Source organism: Herpailurus yagouaroundi, unplaced genomic scaffold (genome assembly GCF_014898765.1).
Source record: "Herpailurus yagouaroundi ecotype Mexico unplaced genomic scaffold, PumYag 67569, whole genome shotgun sequence".
In the NCBI taxonomy this organism is placed as follows: Eukaryota; Metazoa; Chordata; class Mammalia; order Carnivora; family Felidae; genus Herpailurus; species Herpailurus yagouaroundi.
The window spans coordinates 2,843,346-2,855,622 of record NW_024420375.1 but is presented as its reverse complement, the minus strand read 5'-3'; the positions used below and the strand labels follow the sequence as shown (position 1 = coordinate 2,855,622).

Here is a 12,277-nt window from a genome sequence, read left to right as displayed (position 1 = left end):
GCTGAGGTCAGAGAGGTCTTTTCCTGCTTTCTCCTCTAGGGTTTTGATGGTTTCCTGTCTCACATTCAGGTCCTTTATCCATTTTGAGTTTGTTTTTGTGAATGGTGTGAGAAAGTGGTGTAGTTTCATCCTTCTGCATGTTGCTGTCCAGTTCTGCCAGCACCATTTGTTAAAGAGACTGTCTTTTTTCCATTGGATGTCCTTTCCTGCTTTGTCAAAGATGAGTTGGCCATACGTTTGTGGGTCTAGTTCTGGGGTTTCTATTCTATCCCATTGGTGTATGTGTCTGTTTTTGTGCCAATACCATGCTGTCTTGACGATGACAGCTTTGTAGTAGAGGCTAAAGTCTGGGATTGTGATGCCTTGTGCTTTGGTCTTCTTCTTCAAAATTACTTTGGCTATTCAGGGCCTTTTGTGGTTCCATATGAATTTTAGGATTGCTTGTTCTAGCTTCGAGAAGAACGCTGGTGCAATTTTGATTGGGATTGCATTGAATGTGTAGATAGCTTTGGGTAGTATTGACATTTTAACAGTATTTATTCTTCCAATCCATGAGCACGGAATGTTTTTCCATTTCTTTGTATCTTCTTCAATTTCCTTCATAAGCTTTCTATAGTTTTCAGCCTACAGATCTTTTCCATCTTTGGTTAGATTTATCCCTAGGTATTTTATGCTTCTTGGTGCAATTGTGAATGGGAACAAATACATTTTAAAGACAGAAGTGAGCATAGCTCAGGGAAACTCAACAGTATGTCTTCTAAATTATATGAGAGAGAGAATCTTAAGCAGGTTCCACTCTCAGCATGGAGCCCAATGTGGGGCTTGATTCCACAACCCTGGGATCATGACCCCAGCTGAAATTGAGTCAGATGCTCAATTAATTGACTGAGCTCTCCAGATGTTTCCATGAGTGTTATTTTAGTTTTCATTTCCCTGGTAACTAGTGAAGTTGGGTGTATTTTTATAGATTTACGGGTCATTTGTGTTTTCTCTTCTGTACACGTAATGTTTTCAGTCAAATTTTGTTAAAATGAACCACAAAAGATCATGTGGCAGTTCTAGGTCATTTTCTTGTCAGGGAAAATTGATATAACATCCATCTTTAAAAAAATTTTTTTTTAATGTTTATTTATTTTTGAGAGAGACAGGGGCAGAGTGTGAGCGGGGGAGGGGCAGAGAAAAAGGGAGACAGAATCCAGAACAGGCTCCAGGCTCTGAGCAAGCTGTCAGCACGGAGCCTGACGTGAGGCTGCAACTCACAAACCACGAGATCATGACCTGAGCCGAAGTTGGACGCTTAACCAACTGAGCCACCAGGCATCCCAATATCCATCTTTTTGTATAAACAGTTCAGTTTCAAGACCAAGAGGAAATTTGTCTCAGTTATATACCCATTTGGGCTAAATAAGTGTAATTCCTTTTCTGTATGCCAGCTCTTCAACTATTTGAAGATATTTATGTCGCCTGGGAAGTCTTCTTCAGATTAAGCATTTTCAGTTTCTTCAGTCGTTCCTCATATTCCGTGGTTTCTAGTCCTTTCAATGTCTTGTGTGCTGTCCTCTGAACATGCTCTATTCTTTCATGTTATTCCTTAAAGCATGGTACTCATAACAACACAATTCTTTAGGGTTTATGTGATCAGCACAAAACAATCCTTTATAGATTTAGGAGTGATCATTCTGTTATATACTGATGTAATTAAGATCAAATTTATGTTTTCCTTTTTGGGGGTGTGTGTGTGTAGCCAGTCGCACTACCCTAGTGATTCATTTTGAGCTTTTTGCCCCCAAAAGACCCTCAGTCTTTTTTTAGTACAAGCTTCTGTTAAGCTACATCTTGCCTGTCATATATTGGTACAGTTAGTTTTGAAGACTTAAATGCAGGACTATACTTTTTTTTTAGCAGGTCCCATACCTAACATGGGGCTTGAACTCATGAACCTGAGATCAAGAGTTGCTTGGTGTACTGACTGAGCCAGCCAGGCACCCCTAATAATTTTTTATCTGACATTAATCCTATTGCTACAAACTGGAGATTTCATTTTTATTGCTGAGTATATCATCTATCTCAGCTTCTTCATCTAACTCATTGATAAAATTGTTAAATAGGACAGGGCTAGGAACAGAATGCTATGCCATGAAAAACCTCACTTAAGGTTGACATCAGTCTGTTACTCAGCATGCTTTGGTGTGCCTGTGCCACCGGCCTGATTTGTTCTTGTCTCCAAAGTCTAGCAGCTGTCTTATTTTATACTTGGCTTTGGCCCTAGATTTAGAATCTCTGGTTCATCTTTTCAAAGGACTCTTGGGGCTCTTTGTATATGCACTCCAGTTGCCAACTCTCCTGTTCACCATTTTCCCCCCAGTTTTACTGAGATATAATTGACATATAACATTGTGTAAGTTTAAGGTATACAGTATGGTGTGTGTATATATATATATATATATATATGAATGATTACCACAATAAGGTTAGTTAACACATCCATCTTCTCTGTCCTCTCACATAGGTTACAGTGTTTCTGGGATGTGGGGAAATGGGTAAAGGTTGTCAAAGTGGACCAACCTCCTTGACCTTTGAGGCTGCCTTTTGTTTTTTGAGTTTTTTGTTTGTTTTTAGTAATCACTATATACAACATGGAGCTTAAACCCATGACTCCAAGATTAGGAGTCGGATGCTCCTCCCATTGAGCCAGCTAGGTGGCCCTGAGGCTGCTTTCCTGATGTTGAACAAAGTTTGATGCCATATTGTGCTATCCTGCTCTTGACCTATAGCTTCCAGGGATTTCAACTCTGTAGAACTTTTTCTTTTCTTTCTTTCCCCTGCCTCCCCTTCCTCCCTCCTTCTTTTTCCTTTCTTTTTTTTTCTTTTCTTGTTCTTTCTTAGAAATCAGTTTTATTTAGGCATACTTTACATACAGTAGAATTCACATATTTTAAATGTACAGGTTGATGCCTTTTTTGGGCAAATGTAACCCATATAAACAACATTTGAATCAAGAAACCGAACATTCTCTGGATGCCTGGCTGGCTTATTTGGTAAAGCATGCAGCTCTAGATCTCAGGGTTGTGAGTTTGAGCCCCACATTGAGTGTAGAGCCTCCTTAAAAAAATTTTTTTTTAAGTAAAGAAAGAAACAGAACATTTTCATCTCAGAAAATTCTGTCATGCCCCTTTGTAGTCAGTCTACCCCTCCCTCCACTCTAGGCAACCACTGTTCTGATTTCTCACTGTAGATTAATTTATAAATGAAATTATACAGTATGTATCCTTTTTTTCTATGCTGTCTTTCACTAAGCATAATTGTTTTTCTTAATGTTTATTTATTTTTGAGACGGGGGAGAGGCAGAGAGAAAAGGGGACAGAAGACCCCAAGTAGGCTCTGTGCTGACAGCCAACAGCCAGATGCTGGGCTCAAACTCACAAACTGAGAGATCATGACCTGAACTGAAGTCAGACGTTTAACTGACTGAGCCACCCTGGTGCCTTGAAGCATAATTGTTTTGAAATTCATCCATATTGTTGCATATATGGGTAGTTGTTTTTTTAGTCCTTTGGTCTCCAAAGTTTAGTGTACCGAATGTGACTGGATGTATTTCCTTACCAGAATCGAGCTGGAAATTCCTTTTTGGTTAGCACGATACTGTCAGCTCCTCCTTCCCCCACACTCCCAGCCACTTGCCCTCCAACACTTTATATAGCTTTTTACCTCCTGTTGAGCTCAGGCTTAGATTTGCTCCAGTCCCTGAGCTGGTACTGTCCAGGGCAAAAAAAGAATAGTAGTAAAGTGGAGTAGGGAAGAGTTTGGTTTGAAGTGAAGTCATACTGGCCATCAGGTTTGAGATTTAACATGCTGGGGACATACTCGAGGCACCTGTTGAGCTTTGGAGCTAGCTGTATCATTTCTGTTTGTCATGATTTTCATGGAGTTAGCCTGCCCTGCATCCTTTTCTAGTCCTCTAGGACCAAGATGGTGCTGAGAAGTACAATACATTGCTGTGAATAGTTCTCTTTGAACTGTGGTGCATACAGTTCCACCTGACTTCTGCGTTATGAGTCACTGCTTAGATTCCCTTATACCATACCCAGTTTGTCAGTTTGGACCTCCTGGAATATTGTATAAAAAATGATTATCTTTTTGACCACGGAAAATAAGATCTACACTCTGATTTTAGTGTAAGACTAAATCTGTTTGCCTGAGTTTGCTATGCCCTTTTGACACTTTGGATATTTGGCTCTCCTCATTCAAGCCGGTCTGTGGCTGGAATACCTTTTCTTAGCCCACAATGAGAATTATAGTATGGTACTCTGAATGGTATTGGCTCATTTTTTCTTTCCCTGCTGTTGTGTTAGTTGTGTCAATCTTGGCATATCACTTGCTTCAGGCTTTTCCCTATAGAACTAGTATAGTTGAAAGTATAGGATTTCAAATGAGAAAGCCTGAGTTCAAATCCTAGTTTGCTACTTTTTCTTTGTATCACCTTTGAGAAGTCACTGCACTTTTTAAATTTCAGTTTCTGCATCTTATAAAAAATGCTCCCTTGCAGAGTAGATTGATGAGTAAATGAGAATGCAGGTGAAAAAGCTTTGAGACTGTAAAGCACTATGCAAATGTTAATTTTATTGTCATTTTTGTTTTTTTCTCACTAAAGAGGTTGCAGATAATCATTGTGACTCGGAGTAAAATCTTGAATTGACCCTGGCAGGTCTTTGAGCTGCTTTGGCTTTCAAATGACTGGTTGAGCTGATGGAGGCCATAGGGAGAGACTTGGCAGGACTTTTGATAGATTTTTTTCCATGTTGTAATGGAACCTCCCTTTCTCAAGGATAGGGAAAATGCTTATTTTATATTATTCCATACCTAGAATGCTGTCTACCAAATCAGAATTAATTGGTACTGATTAACATGGCTATCTCAATAGAGTGACCCCATCAGGATGAATCTCATTTAAATTAAATTGACTGAAGTCATGCTGTAAATCATAGTTTATTTCAGCAGCTAGGAAGATAATTTAATTATTTTCTTTCAAAATGTACAATCTTACTTGATAAAACGTTAATACAGCGTGTTGTCTTCAGATCTCGGGAATAGGCTGTATTTATAGAAGCTCTTTTCTGAGCTTCTCCCAGAAGTGTCTCCTTCATAATGTAAGTCAACCATTCAGCTCTGTGATCTCTACTACTTACCTAGATTTGCTGACTGCGTTTTATCATAAAGCACTGCAGTGCTGTCATTGCCTCAGCTGGTGTCAATCAAGTTGCTCAACTGAATGACATTGAAAATATGTTTTGAAAGTACCAGGATTATACTGACAATGAATTCTATAAAACATTAAAAGAACATCCACAAGTCAGAATTAATGTCTTTACAATCTCATGTATTATGTAACCACAAGTTATAATTAGTATTCTACTAAAATATATTTGAATTTTTTTAAAAAGGAGCTCAAGTTAAAAATTTACATTGGGTTTTTGTTTTCTTTCCAAAAACATTTCAAGAATCTGTTTTTAAATAATATTTGGATACTTAAAAACATTTTTAAACTTTCCTATTTTTTATTGAGGTATAATTGACATACAACATTCTATTAATTTCAGGTCTACAGCATAATGATTTGGTAATTGTACATATTGTGAAATAATGACTACAACAAGTCTAGTTAACATCTGTCACCATGAATAGTTACAAAGTGATGAGAACTTTAAAAAAAATTTTCATGTTTATTTTTTGAGAGAGAGAGAAAGAGAGAGAGAGAGACAGCATGAGCAGGTGAGGGGTAGAGAGGGAGACAGAATCCGAAGCAGGCTCCAGGCTCTGTGCTGTCAGCACAGAACTCAATGTGGGGCTCGAATTCAAGGACCATGAGATTATGACCCGAGCTCGGTGCTCAACTGGCTGAGCCACCCATGTGCCCCTGTTGTGATGAGAACTTTTAAGATTTACTCTTTTAGCAACTTTCAAATACACAATACAGTATCATTAGCTATTGTTGCCATGCTGTACATTACATCCCCATGACTTACTTTATAACTAGAAGTTTGTACCTTTGACTCCCTTCCCCCATTTTGCACCCCCCACTGCCAGCAACCACCAGTCTGTTCTCTGTATCTATGAGCTTGTCTTTTTTTTTAAGATTCCACATATAAGTGAGATTATATAATATATGTTTTTCTCTATTTGACTTATTTCACTTAGCATAATGCCCTCAAGGTCCATCTACGTTGTCACAGATTGCAAGATTTCATTCAGATAAAAAGATTTCATTCTTTTATGGCTGAATAATATTCCATTGTATGTATTCCGCAAATTTTTATCCATTCATCTGTTGATGTTCACTTAGGTTGTTTCCATATTTTGGTTATTATTGTAAATAATACTGCCATGAATGTGGGGGAGCATATATTTTTTCAAGTTACTGTTTTCATTTTCTCTGAATAAATACCCACAAGTAGAATTGCTGGATCATATGGTATGTCTATTTTTAATTTTTTGAGAAACTTCCATACTGTTTTACGTAGTGGCTACACCAGTTTACATTCCCACCAACAGTGTGCAGGGGTTCCTTTTTCTTCACATCCTTGCCAACACTTATTTCTTGTCTGTTTGATATTAGCCATTCTAACAGGTGTGAGGTGCTATCTCATTGTGATTTTGATTTTCATTTCCCTGATGATTAGTGATGTTGAACATCTTTTCAGGTACTTATTGGCTTTCTGTATGTCTTCTTTAGAAAAATGTCTATTCAGATCTTCTGCCCATTTTTAAAGTGGGTTTTTTTTTTTTTGCTTTTTTTATTAAGTAATCTGCATCCCACATGGGACTTGAGCTCACAACCCTGAGATCAAGAGTTGCATGCTTTACTAACTGAGCCAGCTGGGTGCCTCTTTGCTTTATGAAGTCTTAATATGAATCTATTTTCTGATGCTTAACTGAAAGTTTTTAATTTAGCAGATTTATTATTGTAGCATGTTAAAAATTCTTTCAAAATGTGCTCTTATAGTATTGTTAAGAATATTAACATTCTTGCTAGTTGATGCTCAGAAATGTAAGAAATTAGAGACGTATAAAGGTTATGGAGACTTCTATTACATGAGTTTGGAAAAACCTCAATTTGATAAGATGAAGGGCATTAATTATGATTTTACATCATGCTTGGGTTTTAAGGAATTCTGTGGCCTAATAAGATTCAGTTATATGGAATCTGGAACTTAGATTGTTTAGAAAATGGTGACATCACTTGTACAGATTCAATAACTGGTTAATGTTGTTGGTAATTGGGCATGTCATTTTTTTTTCTCACAAAGTAAGGTCAAGACTTCAGTGCCAGCATGAGTTAGTTATGTCTGTCTAATGCTTAAAAATATTAATAAGTATTTCAATTTTAATGGGTATTCTCAGTCTCCCTTCAGAATTTCTGCATTTTCTAGTTTTGAAGACACTGTTAATTTAAATCTTGCAGTTTTAAGATGACCTATTTGTGAAGTCAAGGCATTTTACTTTCTGACAATGAGTGATGATTAAGTTATTAAACAAGTGACTTTAGGGAATGCAAATTTTATTTGAAATTGTACTCTACCCTTACCTAAAAGAAACTTTATCTCCAGTTTGGTTTTACTCTAATGATAATTCAAGTTTCTTCATGCTATATTTATTTTACCAAAGATCTAAGAACAGATTTAAAAATGATTTTCTACTTTTTCCCAATGGTGATAGTTCACAACACTTGTATCATCCATTGTTATTTCAGAAATTGTTGAAAACCTGATTGTAAGAGATAATTCACCTAGCATACCTGAGGCAATTGAAAGACTCTTCAATGACATAGCAAGTATCAACAGGGATTCTATGGCTGAAATACAGGATGCTCAGGTTGGTATAAAAATAATTTTGTTTATGAAAAATTTTTGAAAGATTTTATTTTTAAGGAATCTCTACACTCAATGTGGGGCTTGAACTCATAACCCCAAGACAGGAGTCACATGCTCCACTGACTGAGCCAGCCAGGTGCCTCTGATAAGTTTTGATGATTCACCATTTTAATTATATAAAAAAATAGCCGTTGTGATTAACCATTATAAATACATAGAAATCTGTCTTTGGATTTTCAAGCCTAATGGCTTAAAAACAACTAAAGCAAAGAATAAATTATACAAAGTGGCATAATTAATTGCTCAATTATGTGAAATTTAATGAATATAGAAGTTCAAAGAAGGGAGAGATCAATATAGACTATAGTGGTTGCTGAAAGCTTCATGTGTGAGACTGAACTGGATTTGAGTTACATAAAGACAAGGGGAGGAGGTATATTAGGTACAGCCAGCAGTATGAATAAAAGTGCATAGATATAAATAAACAAGTTGTGTTCATGGGAGAGTCACATAATGTGACTACGTTTTTGGGAGGCAAGGTGGAATGGGATTAGATTATGAGGGGCCTGTAAATGACCCACAATAGTCACATAAGCATAAAACATGCAAGAAAATCCATATCATTGGAGGTGGATGGTATTTTAACTGGCTAAGAAAATGTTTTTCTTGTCCAGGTTGAAGAAATGGCAGTAAACCTATGGAACTGGGCAGTTACCAAGAGAGTAGGTTCAGTTATAAGTGAAGAGCAGAAAGCTAAATGTATGTATACATTCATTTTACAAGGAATATTTTTATTATACATTAGGTTGTGTTCCTGCAGTTTAAATAATATTTTGACTAGTTCATAAATGGGTATTTATTAAAAGAAAAATAAACAAAATGATCTATACATAGAAGTTTCTTAAGCAAACATCTTGAATTTTGTGATTTTTCAGAGGTTAGCTCCTGATTAATAAAAGTTTAAAAGCATCACTGCTTCTTTATCTATTCATCACGTTGATGTACATTTGGGCTCTTTCCATAATTTGGCTGTTGTTGATAATGCTGCTATAAACATCAGGGTGTGTATAAGGAAGCTGTGGTGTATATATACAATGGAATATTACTCAGCTATCAAAAAGAATGAAATCTTGCTATTTGTAATGACATGGATGGAGCTAGAGGGTATTATGCTAAGCGAAATAGAGAAAGACAAACACCATATGATTTCACTTATATGTGGAATTTAAGAAACAAAACAGTGAACATACAGGAAAGAAGAAAAAGAAGCAAACCATAAGAGACTCTTAAATTGGAGGACAAACTGAGGGGTGATGGAAGGAGGTGGGTGAAGGATGAGCTAAATGGGTGATGGGTATTAAGGAAGGCACTTGTTATGATGAGCACTGGGTGTTGTATGTAAGTGATGAATCACTGAATTCTACTTCTGGAACCAACATTGCACTGTATGTTAACTAACTAGAATTTATTTTTATTTTATTATTTTTAAAAAGTGTTTATTTTTGAGAGAGAGAGAGCATGAACCAGGGGAGGGGCAGAGGGAGAGAGAGAGAATCCCAAGCAGGCTCCGCACTGTCAGCACAGAGCCTGATGCAGGGCTCCATTTCACAAACTTTGAGATCCTGACCTGAGCCGAAATCCAGAGTCGGAGGCTTGACTGACTGAGCCACCCAGACACCCCAAATAAAAATTTGGAACAAAAAAAATTAAGTGGGAAAAGTGGAGATTACAAGTACACATCCACAGAGTGAGTAAAGAGTAAAAGAAAATATATTAATGTATGAATGCAGTTTAACACACACACAAATACACACAAATAAAAGCATCACCTCAAGAAATTGTCTGGTGGTGAAAAACAAAGATGATTAAAGGATGGGAAAATGAGAACTTGACACGTTAAAGGACACATGGATTATCTTTCCTAGAGAAGAGATGATCAGAATCTTCAGGATTCTGAAGGGCTCTCAAATAGCAGTTTCCTTTCTCCATTAATAATAGAATGAGAAATGTTGCTATGTGAGAGATTTAGATTTAAAAATTGGTAAAGAATAGTTTCCTCATGAGGTGGGTTGATGGACTTTGGACTGAGTTACTTGAGAACAATTATAGGATTTTTTTCTACCTGTGAGAGCAAACTAAAAGAACAACAACAAAACAAAACCCCCAAACCAAACTCATGTGCTTGGATGCATTAAATGTGGTCCACTGTCTGGCAGAATTCTAGTGCTTTAGCTAAATGGCTGGGTTAGTGTGCTGGCAGTTTCTCATTTCCAACAGTGATAGTGACAGTTAATGCATTTGTGGAAAGTATATTGCTCCATTATAAAGGATACATCGAGGCAACAAGCCAAAACGTGAATCTCTGGCCTGCTTGGCTTTCTGAAGACAAATGAATTTTGTCTGCATGCAGCAAATGGAATTCATTGCTAAGTATTTATGTTTATGAATACAAACCAAACTGTATACAATTTCATTGTAGGTCTAGGGTAATTAATTAGTGGTTAATACAGTCAATAATATACTTACTCATTAGTCTATTCCTCTGTTAGGATGCTTAGAGAATAGGTCTACCTCTGTAACTGTCGGATAAATATGGATATCATTGCTCCTAGGAGTCTTGGGTCTTGTAGTTATGGGGAGAGAAGAGTTAGAAGTTTATCTGTTGAAGAAACATAGTACATAGTTGAACTGTGTGATATTAAAATGCATTAATTCTAAACTCCTACAATTCTGCTTATCAAGGAACATTGTTGTAGCTATTTTTCACTACTTGTCAAATAGAGATTTGGTAGATGGATCTCTCCCAGAGAGGGAAAATAATTGAGAGATCAGGTTCCTTGAGAATACCAAAGAATTAGTAAACTTTCAAAAAATAAAGGAAACATTTTCAAAACTGGAAATGTAAGACAATGTAAATACATGATTAGGAATTAATTTGATGAAAGTTTTTTTTCAGAAACTACTTTATTAAAGGATGAATAGAATGTACATTTCATGATGAATAATAAGAAACTGACTTTAATTACCCCATAATTTCACCTGGGCAAATCTCTTTTTCAATGGAATATTAATTGAAAATGGTATTAGTATAGGTTGAATGGCTGCTGAGATCATCTAACATCAGGGCAACTAGTTCAGTTACTTGTGAAGTCATCTTTATTGTTTTTTAATTTTTATTTACTTTTGAGAGAGAGAGAGAGAGAGTGGAGGAGGGGCAGAGATAGGGGGACAGAGGATCTGAAGCCAGCCACATGTGGAGCTCAAACCCACGAACCGTGAGATCATGATCTGAGCCGAAGTTGGACACTTAACTAATGAGCCACCCAGGTGCCCCTGAAGTCATCTTTAAAACGTGGACATGTTGTCTGATGAGAGAAACTGTGTAAATAAAGAGCTTACAGTTATTCAGACTTTCCTATTTTCAGGGAATAAATGAACTGTATGAAGAGGATATCTATATTTTCTGAGTTATACCTCAAGAACTTTTACATCATCTATAGAAAAGAATATATTTAGACAGATTCACAGTTTAGGGGAATAATCTAAAACTATGCCCGGGGTGCCTGGGTGGCTCAGTTGGTGAAGAGTCCAACTTTGGCTCAGGTCATGATCTCGTACTCTTTTTGAGTTCAAGTCCCACATCAGGGTCTGTGCTGACAGCTCAGAGCCTGGAGCTTGCTTCAGATTCTGTATCTCCCTCTCTCTCTGACCCTCTCCTGCTCACACTCTTGTGTGTCTCTCTCAAAAGTAAATAAACATTAAAAAAAATTAAAAAAACCAAAATTATTCTAATGTTCAGAAATTTTGTCAGATGTTGAATATCTTTAGATTCCAATTGTGCTTAGAATTATTTTGCTGTCAGCATGGTACATACAAGAGCATCAAATGGAATCAGGTGTCTTTAGTAAGTCTTCAGAATTTAAGACCTGCAGAAATTAAAATTTGAAAATGAAATATCTGATTGGAGCATTAAGCAAATAATTCATTTGATAATTTTCAGGTCATTTACTTTTGATAATTGATTTTTTTCAAAAAGACTTTAAAGTTACTACTTTAACAACAAAAGTGCTTGCACTTTGCTCCTCATTTCTTTTTGTAAGTGTATATAAAAGGAGAATGAATGTTTTGTGTTTATGGGCATCTAATTACTGTTTTGCAGTACGGCATGTTGCTTGCAAGTTGGTGTGTATGTGTGAAGGCTCAACTGCTTCAGAAGATGCTATTCGAAGACAGATTTTGGTAAGTCTGATTTAAATGAGGAGAAAGTGCAGATGTAATGAGATAGTCGTTACTCCTTATGAAGATGGTTAAAGTTAGTGTGAACCTGGAAGGGGGTTATATCCTTTAGTGCTATCCATGTTCCTTTTAGGATAATTATACCTATTACAATTAAAGGTCTCAGCAGTACT

General features: G+C 36.6%; 1 protein-coding gene across 1 annotated transcript in view; it reads left to right on the top strand.

Moving 5' to 3' along the window:
• LOC121025252 (testis-expressed protein 11-like) overlaps positions 1–12,277 on the top strand; it is a 124,685-nt gene that overhangs the window by 9,854 nt on the left and 102,554 nt on the right. The window contains exons 3-5 of the mRNA XM_040467711.1: positions 7,748–7,869; positions 8,543–8,627; positions 12,028–12,107. Of these exons, the coding sequence (XP_040323645.1) occupies positions 7,748–7,869; positions 8,543–8,627; positions 12,028–12,107 (287 nt within the window). The remainder of the gene's footprint in view (positions 1–7,747; positions 7,870–8,542; positions 8,628–12,027; positions 12,108–12,277) is intronic.